General features: G+C 39.9%; 1 protein-coding gene across 1 annotated transcript in view; it reads right to left on the bottom strand.

Moving 5' to 3' along the window:
* The window catches only part of LOC124270376, a 122,504-nt gene extending 103,862 nt beyond the window's left edge, over nucleotides 1-18,642 (bottom strand). The window contains exon 1 of the mRNA XM_046705415.1: nucleotides 17,869-18,642. Coding sequence (XP_046561371.1) covers nucleotides 17,869-17,930 — 62 coding nt within the window. The 5' untranslated portion in view covers nucleotides 17,931-18,642. The remainder of the gene's footprint in view (nucleotides 1-17,868) is intronic.
* Between the last annotated feature and the right edge of the window lie 264 nt (nucleotides 18,643-18,906).

Below are 18,906 nucleotides of genomic sequence, written 5' to 3'. Positions count from 1 at the left end.
TTTGCTACAAATTTGAAAGTTGCGATAGCAAGTTCGAATTTTCAATCCAGAACAACGCATAGTAGTCTGTGTGTCTTCAACGTCGGCATAGAAGACTGAAGGGGCAGCTTAAGTCATGATCAGCTGCATCACCGAGTATCATTGTTGTCTGGTCTATTGCTGCCTCACCAACCCGGGCTTGAGGATGTTTGTTTATTGTTTATGACCATAATTGGAAATATTCCAGCGATTTGTAAGAATCCTACTGACGAGCGAACGCTTCTACCACTGGGCTACCCCAGCTTTCCCTTCAGTGATGAAGTGACAGTGTGAAACATGACGCCAACCGGCTTGAAGACATATACTGACTGACTGACTGAGTTTGGTTTTACGCCGCTTTTAGCAATATTCCAGCAACATCACGGCGGGGGACACCAGAAATGGGCTTCACACATTGTTCTCATGTGGGGATTCGAACCCGGGTCTTCGGCGTGACGAGCCAACGGTTTAGCCATTAGGCTACCCCACCGCCCCTTGAAGACATATAAATAGCTATGACCATAGAGCTGTTTCGATCGGTCTTCGTAGCTGTTTCCGGATGTGTCTGGAATGTGTTTATTTCATTAACATCGAACAGAACGATTTCTACATCACATTGAAAGAAAGAACAATTTTGAGTTTTCATTGAATAATATTTATTTTTATTTTTCTCTCAGCCAAAGCTGTGTTTTTTTAACACGCTTTCATCATCTTAATAACTCTGTCGATCACGAATACCGAGTTTATTAACAGAAACGTCCTCCGCGGGGGTAGTGGTTAGAGCGTCCGCCCGGAGAGCGGAAAGTCACGGGTTCGATCCCCGGGCTAGTACAAGCAGCCACACATACACACGCATACACGTCGTCGTATGAGCGAAATATTCTTAAGAACAATGTTAAACCCCATTTCATCTCACCTACAGAAACATAGGGTGAATGAGTGAGTTGGGTTCAAAAGTGAGTAAGTGAGTGAGTGAGTATGGCTTTACGCCGCTTTTAGCAATATTCCAGCAATATCACGGCGGGGGACACCAGAAATGGGCTTCACACATTGTACCCATGTGGGGAATCGAACTCGGGTCTTCGGCGTGACGAGCGAACGCTTTAACCACTAGGCTACCCCACCGCCCCCTGGGTTCAAAAGTAATCCAGTTATATCAAGTCAGTTTAAGGCGGAAAGTCTGAGGTGATGCAGGTCTAATGAGCAGGGGATGGTGCCCACAAACCATAGAAACAGGATGATGGGGCAAACTGGCATTCGAACCCGCTTGCCAAGGGACTCAACTCACAACTAAGTACGGCGCCCTAAACAACTGGGCCCCAAACTAATATGCAACAGATGAAAGGAAACAAGGACTGATAATGGTCAGACAAGACTGATCACTCCAAAATGCTCGCGCAGTCAACCACTGATTTGATTGGCCGAAACTGGTTTGTATAAAGTCCGTGTTGATGGACTTTAAATAGAATCGACTGCAGCTAAAAACATCAGTCATGTTTGCGTTTTCATTTTAACTTCATTAATCAACATCCTATTTCCACTTCAAACGCTCCGGGCCCAACATTAAAGGGACGCGATTGGGCCGTGATGAATTTTCACGAGTTAACTATTCGCATAAATATAGGTCGACTCCAGGATCTCCCTAAATCTGAATTTTGAATCCTATAATTTAAAAAAAAAAATAATAGCACGTAAATGTTGCATTTTAAATTTCGCATTTACACTGGATGGCGGGATGGAGTTTGATTTTGTTGCTACGCAAACGATGGCGTCTCTAGCTCCATGTGATCTCATGAAAAGAACGTTTATCAAGCCAGTTGGACAGGAAACCAGAAAAGTCAGGTTATTCCCCCTTAAATGTCGACGACCATGCATTGCACGCGATTACAGAGCAATTTCTTTGCCCGCTTATCAAGAATTGCACGTGCCACAAATACCAAAACGGGCATGTCTATCTCCCTTCTGATTGGCTACAGTCTGTCCGATGCAACATATTTTTTAACGGGGCGCCATTAAGGACATCAACCGCTGGTGAGACTGTACTACACATTTCCAATATATCTCAGTTCAAATCCTCGTGTATTTTTACGCACAGGTATCTTATGACCGGCTGGTCGTTCACCATTAAGAAACTGAAAAGTCAAAGTTTATCCCGTCTTTGAGGCTCGTGTTCTCATTTACATGTAGAAAACATTTAGAGTACGGAATCCTTTAACAAAAAAAACGTAACGAATGCCATTTTTAGTGTCTAAACGAACCCCAAAAGACTCTTGTTGTTAAATGTTTGTTTTCAACTAAAAAAGTATGAGAGCATATACAATATATACAAGCATCTACAGTACTAAATTTTTCCTGCTTGTAATTAAGACAACAATATAGCCTTGACGACGTTCACTGCTGTGTGGCTATTCTCTAGCTGTCTGCAGCTCATTGGGATGTTTCGTTGCGATGGTGAGTTGCGAGATTAAGAGAAATATTATAAAACCCCAAAATAAACCACCCTAAAAAACGTGTAATTAATAACACGCTTCCCGATAGGTCTTCCGTCAACTAACGTATCTTCTTAACTCAAGCATTGTTAATTTGATAATTTGATACCCGTAAATAGAGGATATTATATGAGTGCCAATGTCATGCCACGTGCTCTCGGGAAGTACCAAGATTTTGGCACTCATTGTATGATAAACATAGTATGATATGGGCACGAATATTATGTTCTATCTATTACCGAAGAATAAACCGAAATCTACTTTCAAACATAGGCTGGCAACCCGCCGTCGCCGAATGTAGAACGCAATGTCATAGAAGAAACGTGAGGTCATAGTATTGTTCATGACGTCAGGTCACCAAGACAGAGTGATAATTTGCCCTTGGGCATCGAATGAAAAATAAAACCCGATATTTCACCCTCGTAGGTAATAAATAAAGCTTATTACACTCGCAAGTGTGCCACACGCCTTATACGACACGAGTCGCTCGGGCAATACATAATTTTGCACGAGTTTCGTATAAGTCGTATGGCACACTTGTGAGTGTAACAATTTATGTATTACCTATTTTATTCATGTACATTTGTGCAGTAAAACACGGTAAGCAAATGTGATGGCCCAATTCACTGACGTCACGTTCACTTGTTTAATGACGTCACAGACGAAAAAATACAGAAACAATGGCTGCTAGGCAAAAAGTGATATGTGCACATGTGCACATAATTATGATGTACAATATTTGACACTGGTACTGTTTCACAATATGGGTAATAAATACGCATATTTGACACCCGTACATATGCATACACGTATTTTCTTACCTTGAATGACGTGTCTACAAAGAGGTGTCAAGAGCTGTCTTCAGTAGAATTTTGTCATTATGCGCATTGTAATATTGTACTCTCGTCATATGAGCGAAATATTCTCAAGCACGACGTTAAACCTAATTCCACCACCAATATTGTACTCCAAATGGTCGTCTCTTATTGGACGAGGCAGTTACGTTATAGGATGTATTCAACATATATCCCAAATAATGAACATCACTTTCACAGCCTACACTAACATCTAGTGTATGATATGAACATATCTTACAGAAAAAACGGTTCCTGAATTATATTCATAAAACATAATTATGAAGGAGCCCCAAGACATTCTTCATTTTGAGAAATGTTTTCCTGAATCTGTGGTAATCTAGACTTCTTCCAGACGTACATGGGCGGTATTCGGGATTTGATTCGGGGTCTGTATGACAGACTATTTCACATCTCGACGCGATTACCGGAAACACTGCTGATGCGGCGTTAACCAATACTCACTCACTCACCCTACATCCCAATAAAGTAGTGTCAAGGTACCCCCACCTGAAGGTCACCTCTATCTGGAATGCAGGGAATTCGCTTGCAACTTGCTTCATGTTACTTCCACAGCCTCAAAACTATTTAAGGATTAGTCCAGTGGGGTAGTGTTAACCTGATTTCAATAATCATCATTGTTTGAAGTTCGTTTTGCTGGAGTAAGACAAAATACTGTTAACTATTCTATCAGTTTTTATCAGTTTATTCAAAACTGAATCATTGAAACCATCTCCGATTTTAGCGCTCACACAAAGTCTATGAGGACTACAATCATTGGATCCGTACTTGTCCTCATCACAATGAAGTAGCCTCGGTCTAGCGGACAAGCGTGAATTTCGAAGACGGAGCATGGATCCGCGGTGAGTGTATCAGGGAAAGAATAACAGTGTGGTTAATCATAAAATTAAAAATCTGTTAGACAGGACTCCCATCCCCGCTCTGGTACATTCATTGATGTCCCCTGCTAGGGAATATTGGAATACTGCCAAAACAATTCCATTGTTGCTTGGCTTTCATGCGCGCGGTATTCACTGAACCCGCAGTAAACCCTTCCTGTACTCCTAACATTCTTGAACTTCCCCATAAAGTCTTCATCCTAATTGTTACTGAAAGTCGAACCAGAGTCGACGCATGCATCTCAAAGTCGAAGCGACCTTACCGCTGTTCGTAACGAAATGCCCCGGGCATATTTTTCATAAGGGCGCTACATCGATAAGATATCCTAACTGAAACCCTTTAACTGTGTTAATGTGTTACTTTTATATTTGGGTTGTATATTTTGGCTGCAAATGTATTAAAACCTTCCGTTCTCAATACATGTTGTCGTTACGTGTGGTATATACGATATCCCTTGATCCCTCTAGGCTGAAGGTTTCATTTATCGCTGTCCTACAAGCAACAAGCTTCTGTCTTCACTTTGACGCTACGATAACCTTGACCTTTCTGTCTGCTAGCATATTTCACTGTCAGGTTAGACGGGATTTTATAAAACATCCAAAAAGTCTTTGTGAGGCTTAGTGCAGGGCATTTGCGGCATCGGAATTAGCTGTAGTGAGTGCAGCAAGACAGAGTGATGAAAACATTCATGTCTAACTTTCACTGTTGCTCACAACTGACTTGAATATTCCTTAAGTAGGGAAAGGTTCTGTTCTCATCAGTGTTTTTAAATTACTAGGTCATTATTTTCTCGTCTTCCTTTATTCTTTTCTGCAGTAAAAAGGAAAAAAATGTTCCGAAACCTTGGCGAATATCCTTGAATCCTTCTCAAGACATCACAAAACACCAGCAAGATAGACGCATGGGGAATCCCGACTTACACCTGTTTGGGTAGACTAGCACAAGTCCCTGAGGTAAACATTAATGGTTTAAATGATAATTTCCCACAAAATAATATATAACAGACTGAGGTACAGTCCGCTTATCTAGACTTGCCTCTTCGAAAGATAGAATTACGCATCCGTGGTTTCAGCATCCAGTACAGCCTTGGAGCAAAGTTACGGTTTTAGCTATTCATGGTCTTCACTAACTTCATTGGACATGTAATGTAAGTGACGTGAGGCATTATTGATATAACCGCTATTTCTGAAAGAAATACAGATATATTGAATAGTGTGTGATCACATTTATGTCTCATGAATAAGTTCTCACTCACACACACACACACACACACACACACACACACACACACACACACACACACACACACATAGTCTTACGTTCATGCATGATATTGAACCCAAGGTTGAGATTTGTGGATACTTTTCGTCCCCAAATACAAACACTAGTCCAAATACATATTAGCTAATGTTTGCATCCTTGGTATTACGCGACAACAATGTAAGGTTGTTTAAGAGATTGTAGGGAAATAACTGAAAGAGACTGTTTTGAGTGAGATTGGTTTTACATTACTTTTTAAGTACTCTAGGTCTATCACTGCTGTCAGCTCAGTGTTGGAGAAGAGCCGAAATTCATACATGCCTGAGACGTTTAACACCTTGGAGGATTCCACGGGAATGGAAGCGATACTGACAAACTTAGAAGCATTATCAAGGCAGTTCTCATATAGGGCACCAGGAGGATCCTGACACGACAAAGGGAGGTAAGTCTTGTTTGTTTGTTTGTTGTTAAACGCCGCACTCAGCAATATTCAATCTATATGGCGGCGATCTGTAAACAATCGAGTCTGGACCAGACATTCCAGTAATCAACAGAATGCATCGATCTATGCAAAATAGGACACGATGACATGTGTCTACCAATTCAGCGAGCCTGACAACCGATCCCGTTAGTTGCCTCTTACGAAAGCATGGGTTGCTGAGGACCAATTCTAACCAGGATCTTCATGGGTGGGACGCAGTTCTTAGAACATGAACCGACATAATTTCTGACGCCTCATTTGTCAACACATTGTACGTAACGAACGCATCTCCGTTCAAGTAATAGATCACACAAAAAACGACCATTCATTTTACTTTCTATAAATACAAAAATACAAGAACTGTTTTCTTCGGTGATGCTATCACTCTGTTTTAAATAACCTTAAAACCGTTCTCCTTTCAACAGCAAGAAAATTGCAAAAGTCGTAATACGTTAGAAATGTTGTCCGCAGAGACAGAGAGGAATGGTTAAAGGATTCTTATTGACAGACATAATGACAGACAAAACACATTGACTGAATGGATTAACGAGTCAGCAGTGTTTTGAACATACAACAGCCACAGAAATACGAATAAAAAGGAGCTGGCGGTGCCTTGCGGTTAAGGTTTTGCTCGTTACTACCAACAGACTTGAATTCAATTCATCATGTGGGTACAATGTGTGAAGCCAAAATGTGGCGACCCAAGCCATAGTACTTCAGACATCCCAGCTAACACACAACGTTTTCGCAACGTTGTGGGAAGGTTGTAGATTGGTAACGTCATGACACAGCGTTGTCACAACGTTAGTATTACGTCATTTCGTTACGTTTTGTCGCAACGTAATTATTTATACGACTCAAAAACAGGTAACATCTAATGTACTAGAACATCTATCATCCATCATCGCCAGGACCCATTGTGATCATCCGCTCCACACTTCAAACCTCCAAAGAGAGATAATAACCCGGTGACCATTTCCAATCCCGGCATAAACGATGTGTTCAAGGCTGTGAAACAGCATGTGTAATGGGAGTAAATATTAAATGTTAATTCAAATACATTTTAAAATGTGAGTCAGCTGACTGAGAAGGTACGTGTACTTCCACCTGAATCATATTTACCAGGACAGTCAGTAATCACACGATTTGTCTCCCTTAATGACACCAACGCACCGTTTTCGTCCTATTGCTTTGAATGTAGGAAACGGAAACAGGCAGGTACATTACTGGAGACTTTCATGTTGTAAAGGCGATTACGTTAAATACGAGGTTCGTATAAAAATTACAACTCCCACGTCGCATTGATCCACATGAAATGAGCTCCGGATTCATCATAAAAAAATACAAAAGGTGATTTACACCAATGTCCATCTTTTTCCTGTTTTTATGTCTGCGAAGAGAGACATATAATGCGGCGCATTTGCAGGAATTTTCTTTGATGCGGAGAGAAACTGAACAGCATAAGATAGAGATATTTCAGCAAATCCTTTCCTCATATTCCCTACGAAGGAAGAAGTAGAAAGAAACTAAAGAGACAAAAGACGCTATGTGGCATTTTTAGCGAACAGGAGAGCACAGTGGTGGAAATGAATATGCTTTAACTGAACAGATTGATCTTACTGAAAGCTTTGCTCTTTCCTCGGGCCAAATTATTAAACCATTTATGAAATAAAAAAAGCCTAAATTCATGTGTATATCAATTTGTCCGTCTTTCCACGCCACGACATGTGAATATGCATTATAGGGGGCCAGTCGACATTGAAATACATTTTATACTACACCATATGGAATCGTGTAATCTGATTGGTCAGTCGCCGTGCCGCGTAAAAACAATCACGTGACTTCACCATGTTTGACATGACGTCGTCTTCCTGCACGACGGTGGGTCGCGGAACTATTGACTCCGGGTTTGAACTGAAATTTAGTGAAAACTGATAATAAAACATTGGCAATTATCCAATTGCTTCACCCTTAATCAGCAGCGACCTGTATGGTTGCGCAGTAGGGAACGTGTTTTCTAGCCTAGCCGAAGGCGTAGTTTCGATCTTCCGAAAGGGTAAAACACATGAAGCCATTTTTTGGTGTCTTAGAATTCCCTAAGCGCAGAACACAGCTCTATTCTTTCTGCTACTAAATATAACATCCAGACATTTCAGCTAAATAGAATCTCTACGATGACAGAGCATGTGTTTATGAATCACTATAAAATATTGATGATACCAGGTGTTCGCGAAAAGGTGAGCGTATCCTGCCCCACCGGTGGCACCCGTCATATATATATGCTAACTCTAGTCAATTGTTCACCTGAAATAATTCGGAAACGTATGGTATAAGTCAAAATAGGTAATTGCATCGGACAATATTTTTGTTACTGAAATTAGAAATGGCCTTAATGTCCTCCACAAAAGAAATGAATGGTTTCCAAGTGTGTTACGGGACACTTGTACACATGTTCAGGGATGTCTTTAATAGCTGAATGAAGAAAACAGTACATTCGTCTTCAACTCGGTCAAGGTAATTCCCCATTTGTTAGGAGTTAGATGACAAACCGGCTATTATATTTTTTTCAATTTAAAACTTGAAATTAATATGAGACAAATACAGAGAGCTTCGTACAACAACACAAAAACAATTATTGCCGCAAACTATTATTTCCTCTGACTCACGTAGTGTATTATTTCAATACCATTATCTGTCACAATATTCAACACCGCAATGACGTCATCACTAATATCAGTTCCCATAACAGATTCAAATGATAGCCTCAAGTCGCAATCGCCACTTCGGTGTATTGCCTTCACTTAGGAATAGCACGACAATGAACACAAGGCACACAGAAGACTCCCAGAGATTAGGCTCATGAATACATAGCACTGGTATTAAAGTTTGTATATCTCATTCCTTGACAATTGTGACCTTATCAACAGCTTTCTGCTGCGCAGTACACGGATGGCATTTCGGGACCAACATCGATATATAACATTTGACACAGAGGCAGAATTGGTATTCCTTTCAGCGTTTAGATGTGTTGTTAGAAGGAGCTTCTACATTCACATTGATAGACACCAGAGGAGTAAAGAGACGGGTGGGTGGGCCGGTCTGGTAGCGAGTAGGCGAGGGAGTTTCATCTTATGCCACATTTCAGCTATAAAAATCTTCACAGCTATTTGTCCCAAAAAGAAATCTATTTCTAAATATACTCAAGACCAGGTATTCCTTTATGCTGACTTTATATATTTTACCCAATAAACCAAACTCACCCTAATGACATTATTTGAGTATTAACAATTCTTAGTATTAACAACGATGTACATAATCCACACTTATCCCGATCACACGTTGTGTCACTTCAGTCGTCACTAGTGAGTGAGTATGTATGGTTTTACGCCATTTTTAGCAATATTCCAGCAATATCACGGCGGGGGGACACCAGAAATTGGCTTCACACATTGTACCCATTTGGGGAATCGAACCCGGGTCTTCGGCGTGACGAGCGAACGCTTTAACCATTAGGCTACCCCACCGCCCCCGATCATCACAAGCCTGGTCGCAGAACACTCCTCTGGAGCTGCAATCCTATAATCTTGTCCCTGCGTTCCCTCAGTGTGATCAGATGAGTCAGAGTCGTGTTTTATCCTCGTCGTTGCAAGTTGACTTGAATCAATTCAATGAAATAATCACAGTCAGATAAAGTAACTACGTACGTAAAGGCGAATATATCACCTTGTTGATATATCCGCCAGCGCCTCAAACCACTACTGCAATAAAACAACTATAAAAGTCAAACCTCTAAGCAGCGAGCAATGTTTACAGATCGTTACATACGCCAATAGCAGCTCCAAGCACATTTTTACCAACATTGCAGTTATTCTTGAACCAGTTGGCGTAAGCTTCAAAGGGGCTGTGGGGTAGCCGAGTGGTTAAAGGATTCGCTTGTCACACCGAAGACCGGGTTTCGATTCCACACAGGGAAACAGTGTGTGCAGCCCACTTCTGGTGTCCCCCGCAGGGATATTGCTGGATTATTGCTAAAAAGCGGCGTAAACCATACTCACTCATTGCACGGACACATATTCTAGTCTATCACGCACAAACACACGCACAGTTATACACCAATACACACAAAATATCTCTCCCTCAATATTTTTTCATTTACACACCCCCTCTTTCTGAACATTTACACTGCACTATCTCAACATTGAGGTATTATAAGCCATCTTACTCGAGCGAATGTTAGGCTAATCAGTATGGGCTCAAATAGTGCTTAAATCCTGGACGTCGATAATTGCATGTTTGTTTATGCGACGTAAAACAATCTTCATTCACTCCCACCTGACATTCATTGCACAAATCCACGGTCTATTTGCAATACCGGACATCATTACATCGTGATTCCACTTCGAGTTATTTACCGATAACCTTATACAAACTGTCATAAAATCTTTTAGCATCGTATGAACTTATGATCGTAAGTTCTACATGTGGCACGATTGGATCAGTCGTCTTAGGCGCCGCAATTAGCTGTGGAGAGTTGCGTCCCCTAGTGCAAATCAAATACCTATGAACGTTGGTGTAAGCGCCGTTTCAGCCTGATAATGATTCTAGGTTTGCCAGCACCATAACAGTGCTCACGGTTTTCACAAAAGGGGACCCGTGAAGAACCTTTTTAGAATTGGTCTTCAGCAGCCCATGCTTGTCGTAAAAGGCGACTAACGGTATCGGGTGGTCAGGCTCGCTGACTTGGTTGACACATGTCATCGTATCCCATTTGCATAGATCGAACCTCATGCTGGTGATCACTGGCTTGTCTGGTCCGATTATTTACCGACCGCCGCCATATAGCTGGAAAAATGCTGAGTGCGGCGTAAAACTAAACTCACTCACTCACTTGCATCACGGACGAATTCCTCACACATGAAACAGGCATAACTCACAAACGCTAAGCCGAAGTCCCGGGTTCGATTCCCCACATGGGTACAATGTGTGAAGCCAAATTTTGATGTCCCCTGATGTTGCTGGAATATTGCTAAAAGCAGCGTAAAAGCATATTCACTCACTCAAAAACGCTCAAATTGCCTCAATACTTAACTTACTTTACCACAAGTTTGTACCAACCGTAAAAACCCATTACAAACAAATTATTTAAAAGTAAATTAAGAATACTGCGTATACTATTTCGTTTTCCATTTCCATTTATAAAAATGATGGTTTTTTTTATAAAAATAAATACTATAACGTATTCCTTTGAAGTAACTCCATCACATCCCTGCTTGTGTTTTTACTTCGGCCATTTGACATAGGGAAAATGTCAACCAAAATGAACCAAAATGTGATTCCAATTTTCATTAGAGAATAAAATGTCGATTCCGGAGATTCATTTCCTGGCGAAATTGTTCGTCTCCGCTTCATGTTGTGATCGACCAGCAAAATTAGAAAATTTAAATGTCTAAAAATGATTACTTTACCCAGTCTTACCGCACACATAACCCATTAAGCCTCAGCCGTGATATCTAGATCCGTTTGAAGACACCGATCGTGATTGATTACAGAGCTTTACGTGTATTCTACCTTGAACTTTTAATATGTCATGCCATGAAACACAATCCTTCGTTTTAGAGCAAATTATATACATTCACCTGCACTTCTTCGTCCTGATGAAACGAATGTACATAAGATAAAACTCTTTTCATCATGAAAGAGTGCTTAATAAAATGCTTTTTTTATACAATTAAGGTACACTCAGATACAATAGATTGAACGTACATTCAGATAAAATCATTTGTTTCTGTACAATTAATGTGTACTCAGATACAATCCTTTGTATATGTTCACTTAGTAAACACTCAAACATAATATTTTGTTTACGTTCAATAAATGAACACAGATACAATCCTTTGTTTACGTTCAATAAATGAACACAGATACAATCCTTTGTTTACGTTAAATAAATGAACACAGATACAATCCTTTGTTTACGTTCAATAAATGAACACAGATACAATCCTTTGTTTCGTTCAATAAATGAACAAAGATACAGTCCCTGTTTTCGTAAACTAAACGCATATTCAAATATAATTCTTTGTTTCAGTACAATTAAGGTGTACTCTTTTACAACCTTTTTTTGTACAATTAATGTACACGCTGACACAATCCTTTGTTTCGATAATATTAATTATGCTCTGATACAATCACTTGTTTCTGTTCAATTAATGTGTACTCAGATACAATCCTTTGTTTCAGTATAATTAATGTTTACTCAGATACAATCCTTGGTTTATGTTCAATAAATGAACACTCAGATACAATTCTTTACTTTTCGACCATTAATGTGTACTCAGAAACAATCCTTTGCTATATTCAATAAATGAACACTCAGATACAATCCTTTGTTTCAGTATAACTAATGTGTACTCAGATACAATCCTTTGTTTCCATATAACTAATGTGTACTCAGATACAATCCTTTGTTTCAGGGCAATTATTGTACGATCGGACGCACGCCTTCGTTTCAGTCCAATGTATTCATACGCATATACAATTGCTGTATAATGAGATATAATGTCGCTTGGTCCAGCACATTACATGTTCACACGAATGCAATCCTTTGAGGACAATTAGCCTTATTCAGACACAACGTCATTTGTCTAGATAGAATTTAATACCTTCTCAGATACAACATTTGGTTCAGTACAAATACCATATACTCAGGCAACATTTTAATCATATAAGGAATAGGTTTCTCGGCAAGATAAAGCAATTAGATGAATATTGTTTCATATAGGGTCATATTTGGATAAATGTTAAACATGAAAAATGGGTACGACTTTCAGTGTCTAAAAACCAACATGGCGTCGCAAAACCAACATGGGGTCGTTCTTCTCTATCGGCGTCTCTAGTGAAATAACTGGAACAATTACTTCCCTGATAGAAATAATGCTCAAAGACACCAAAATAAATCAGCATCTGACTGATACATTGCTGAATAGTGAATGCATGAGTGAGTATGTATTTACGCCGCTTTTAGCAATATTCTGGGAATATCAGGGTGGGGAAACTAGAAATGGTGAAGTTGTGCTATTAGGTTCATGCTTCGAAACACATAAACACATAAACACCTCGTGGACACGAGCGTGATCAGTATTCATTATTGTGCTTAATACGGCTAAAGTACTAAGATTTGATTTGGTACTAAAATCTACACATCCCAACAGACACGTTACATATTCTACAGTGATTAAGTAGTAAGACATGATTAAGCATGTCTTAAGATGTACATATCCCAACCAGAATGCATATGAAGTCATATAATCTAAAGTGATTAAGTACTAAGGTCTGATTAAGTACTGAAACGTACATATCAGAACAAAGTTGACGTCATATAATCTAGCGTAGATCCCCGTCCTAAATGCCAGTTCATCTCGTGGGTGGACAAAGAGATTTCCACCAAAGCGATCACTGACGCAGTAGAAAAAAAATATGTTAAGGCAATTGTCTTTTTGCATGTGTAGGGTTACCTGACTGACTTAAAAATGTTAGAACTATATCAATACTTGTCACAGTCCGCATGACCGACCACCGACTTACGCAACACACTTAGCAAACCCGTGCATTTGTTAGGTACGGTTTGTTCCGTATGATAATCTCCTTTCCTCGAAGGGGATTTTACTAATCATAGGGTTTAGCGGTTTTACCATTGTGCTTAATGATGGTAAATGTAGAAAGTGTTCAGTCCCAATACACTATAATTGCAGCGTAGATACCTCAAATGAAGTCAATTTAAATTAAAGTTATATACAATCTATTATCGATCATTCTATTTTATAATACAAACCTGATGCTCATGATGTCAGTCACTAGGCTGTCTGGCGGAGGCTGGACTATTTAACATCAAACGTAACTAAATAACACATCTGATAGTTATTTTCAGCTTACAAAGATACAAAGACAGACTATAACCGCACATGACGTCACACTTCACACTGTCTGAAATCATTGTCAAAAGCTAAACAAAATTAATGTGTGTTTTTTTAGATATCACTAATATATCAGGCCATAACACGCTAACTATACCATATATTTCACACACACATCGTGGTCAATGTTGTGTTTTTATTCTTTAATTATAGCACGTATCGATACTCAAAACGTATGTCGATGACGTCTTTCTCCTTCAGTAACCTCGGAAACGCAGGTTTGAGGAAGCGACCAGATCATATGTACGGCCGAGAATATATCTGTCATTGACAACCATAAACACTAACATACACTCCACTATCGATCTCATACCTAAACATTGGCGATATTTGGAACCTATATCACTATGTCTCTTTACTTCGGTATCTCTGTGGCTATTCCGTGTTATATTTCTGAGCAGTAGCTTAAAGATGTAGAAATGATGTCTCGTGTTTCCAATATCTTTGCATTGCCCCGAGTTACTCAGAGTATTGTGACACTCGGCGAATCAAATATCGCAGACTGTAATAGATCGTAATGTCTCCCTCCAGGCCATATGAAGCAATACAGAGTTTACAACATGTTACAGTTAAATGAATGCCGAAAAGTGGATCGGTTCACAAAAAAATTGATTCAGTATTCTGATGTTAGAGTTAATTCAATGCTAAAAGTGGATCGGTTCAGAAAAAGTCTATTCTGTATTCTGATGTTGTATACAGTTAATCCAATTCCAGAAGTGGATCGGTTCAAATACAAGTATTTCCCGTATTCTGATGTTACAGTTAATTCAATGCTAAAAGTGGATCGGTTCATAAAACCATTTGTTCAGTATTCTGATGTTACAGTTAATTCAATGCTAAAAGTGGATCGGTTCACAAAACCATCTGTTCAGTATTCTGATGTTACAGTTAATTCAATGCTAAAAGTGGATCGGTTCACAAAACAATCTGTCCCGTATTCTGATGTTACAGTTAATTCAATGCCAGAAGTGGATCGGTTCACAAAACCATCTGTTCAGTATTCTGATATTACAGTTAATTCAATGCTAAAAGTGGATCGGTTCACAAAACCATTTGTTCAGTATTCTGATATTACAGTTAATTCAATGCTAAAAGTGGATCGGTTCACAAAACCATCTGTTCAGTATTCTGATGTTACAGTTAATTCAATGCTAAAAGTGGATCGGTTCACAAAAAATGTGTATTCCGTATTCTGATGTTACAGTTAATTCAATGCCAGAAGTGGATCGGTTCACAAAATACTCTATTCAGTATTCTGATGTTACAGTTAATTCAATGCTAAAAGTGGATATGGATGGAACAGTTACGAAAAGCATCAGTTTGGTACAAGGTTTGGTTTGTTTCTTGTTTTACGTCGCACTTAGTATGACGGCGGTCTGTAGGTAATCGAGTTAGCACCAGACAATTCATCAATTGACATTATGATTATCGAATTACACAACTGAATGCAGTGACGCGCATAAACAAAGTCTGCGAGTCTGAAGACTCGATCCCGCTCGTCGCTTCTTACATGAGTTGCTGAAGTCCAATTCTACCCCGGATTTGCATGGATCTTGGAACAAAGTAAGAAGACCATTAAATATTTTTGGATTCCTCGATTGTAACTGCAATCTTCTACTTTAACACATTATGCATGAATAATAATGTGTTATTGTGTTATCAATACTGTGCATGATTATACTTCAGCTACACACACACATAAACATATATAAATAAAATAGAAACATATCAAATTCAATTAAACATTTATATCCTACATTGTCAGGAGACAAAATTTCCAGAACACTTCGTGACTTGAACACGTGTTTGCCCTGAAGAAACACGACTTAACAGCGCTTGCATGACACAGCAGGGAAATAGATTACCCTGGACACTTGGTCACCATTGCCCATAAGGTAACTGCTGGTTGAAATCATAGACACTTGAAAATTATTGTCAGCATTTTAGATATCTGAATTATGAATTATGTTTTATCAATTATAAGAACAATCACCCAAATCTAAAATGACAAAATTATACCAGCTTCTCGAACATGTTCAGTTTGAGTCCATGACATATCAGAAACTACTGAGTCCACACCCGCTCACAACAACAGCGCCTGTTAATCCTCTGTCCATAACTTATTCATCCTCTGTTGATTTGCCTTATAAAGACCTCAGGCAAACTAAGCTGGCCATGCTGTGGTCACAGTCTATGTTCAAAGGAGACCAGCCTATTAGATTCATGGCTGAAGGCTGTTCGTGTCAGAGGATGCTGTTATCCTGCCGCAGCGTACACTATCGAACAGTTGCAGATTACATAGTGTGGCTTCCTGATCGCCGCCAAACGATGTTTTGCAATGAGAAATGGTCACCAGACGCCTGTATCCTTCTCCAATGAGAGTATAACAATTACGCAACAAAATGTCCCCTTTTCAGGCACATGCGTATCCACATTATAAAGGCTGCTGTATTAAAACGGTGACCCGGCAACCATTTTAATTAAGGAAAAGAAGACCAGGTAATATTCATGGAAATAAGACGTTCAATATTTTGATGATAAAGGCTAGCGTTCGTGTTTAATCAGGTGTCACGGTATGACATAGATTGGATAATTATCACGACCCCGAAACTCATTAAACATGATAATAATAACAACAACAACACACGATGCTTTAAAGCGTTCAGCAACAATATCAGATAAGACATACACGTCATTCGAACATACAAACCCTCAATACAGTTCTAGATCAGCTCATTTACATTATTCAAAATAGGTTTGTTTGTTGTTTAATGCCACATTCAGCAATTCGCCAGCTATGTGACGGCAGTCAGTAAATAATTCAGTCTAGATCAGACAATCAAATGACTGACATCATGAGCATCTACCGGGATACGATGACAAGTGTTAACCAAGTCAGCGAGCCTGACCACCCGATCCCGTTAGTTGCGTCTTACGACAAGCATGGGTTACTGAAGACTATTTCTATCCCCGGTCTTCACAACCTTGAAACGCAGCTGACACCCGATCATTCCATGACATATTCACAGTAATACTACGGGGTTCTTTGTTTTTAACATATATTCCAAATGACATGCAATACCATGATTACCGCAAATGAAAGGTTTCAGTGTGTAAAAACATTGATCAATACATACGAAAAACTATCATTCTGCAAAATGTATGTTTCAATAATGCATCACATTCACATCTTATATGTAGCTATTGAAATGTCAGACAACTATAGCCTAATCAAACAGTCATAATGATGCATCGAAATCCCTCTAGAAAATCAATGTGCATCCGTCAGATGCAGCGTCCACACATACAGAACCCCGGCTAGCTTGTATTCTGGTGTAAAACAACATTATGTTTGTATCTTCATTCAGTGCATGAAGGTCACACGATATATCTGTATGCATACATAAACCAAGATGAAACACAATCATATATATGTAAAACCTACATGGAATGAGATAAGGGTGGTTTTAAGTCGATGCATGTACATGTGACAGGGATAATATTGGATACACACTATGATGGCTGTAGTTGGAGGACTGTAGTGTGATGCAGATCTTACAAAACTTTTGAAATGAAGATCACTGACCATGATTCAGCGTACATATTAGTATCCCATGCAGTGTACAGGATATCAAAAGCAAAATGATGAAACGTTGTGTTGTCAAGTGAAAAATTGTCACTTGTGTTGTCAACTGAGAAATAGCCGTCAACAACATGCAACATCTACGGAGAATATTAGTGCATTATATATCTTTATGATGCACCGATAGATAAATATGTAGATAATCATAAATGCAGTTCATTATGACATCTGTTAATGTCGATATTGCATTTTGTTATACAAATATGAATATAATAAAAAGGCAAAAATACATGTTAATCCATTGACATACCTTGGTAGCCACAGTGATGCCTCCCGAGAGGTCGGGGCACTACACCGCGCGGCATCGCCCATCAAATCTCGTGTAGCCCGGCACAACACCACCCGACTCTACCCGCCGCTCCCTGCACGTATTCGAACACGGTGACAATATACCAGAAAAATCAGCTGCAGCGACATTGCCAAGATATTGGTTAGTCAGTCCACTGTCAACCGAATGCCGACCCCGCATCGATAAGAGGAAGATGGGAGACCCTTGACAAACTCCTGCAGCAACCCCTCTTCCTGATCCAGTCCCCAGCTACCTGTACCATCGCACCTCCATCCTCAACTGAATCTTCCGATGTTTCATAATGCAGTGATTCCCGTGCACGACGTCGTGATTGCTGTTAAATCCGTCCTTTACGATGGCGATGAATGGGCACACGGGGTGTCAAAGTACCTCCATCCTCCCTGTGCGCTCTTGTGCTGCCTCACCTGAATACATAACCGGCAACAGGTAATCAAGCTACTTAGAGAAACCACAGACCATACACTGTCAGTGGGTAGTATCTGCGGATACTCTGTTAGAGACAATAACGCGTTATCGTGGGCTCGCAACAAATGCCAGCAAGACAGTTACAATACATCCTGAAGCTTCGTGGACAGAAGCCTCGCTCAGTGAAAGGACTCAACGGTCACCCAATCTAGATGGGCAGACAGCCCGCGGTGGAACGACTCGCTAGTCCTTCGTGGAGGAATTTCTCGCTACACAAGACGGGAGAAGGCTCCTCTCGGTATAACAGCTGATTCGATTTGATCGGCTTCATTCGCGGAGATTCGGCAATCGGGTTGGCAATGAAGTGTAGAAAGCATTAACTGTAGCTGGAAACGTGCTTCGCCGCCCCGCCCTCAATAATGATTACCCTTACTGCAGCTAATGCACTTCGTCAAAATTAGCAGCCAACACCAAACAATGACTACAAAATAATTAAGTGCATCGTTTACTAGGAATAAAGCAAATTTGTTGGGGACTCAGTATATTGGACTTAGAGCCGTGTGTTTGGGAACT

The sequence above is a fragment of the Haliotis rubra genome, unplaced genomic scaffold, assembly GCF_003918875.1.
Source record: "Haliotis rubra isolate DU_JTF1 unplaced genomic scaffold, ASM391887v1 Scf151, whole genome shotgun sequence".
NCBI classification, from domain to species: Eukaryota; Metazoa; Mollusca; class Gastropoda; order Lepetellida; family Haliotidae; genus Haliotis; species Haliotis rubra.
Note: the sequence above shows the minus strand (reverse complement) of the source record. Positions and strands in the feature narration are given on the sequence as shown.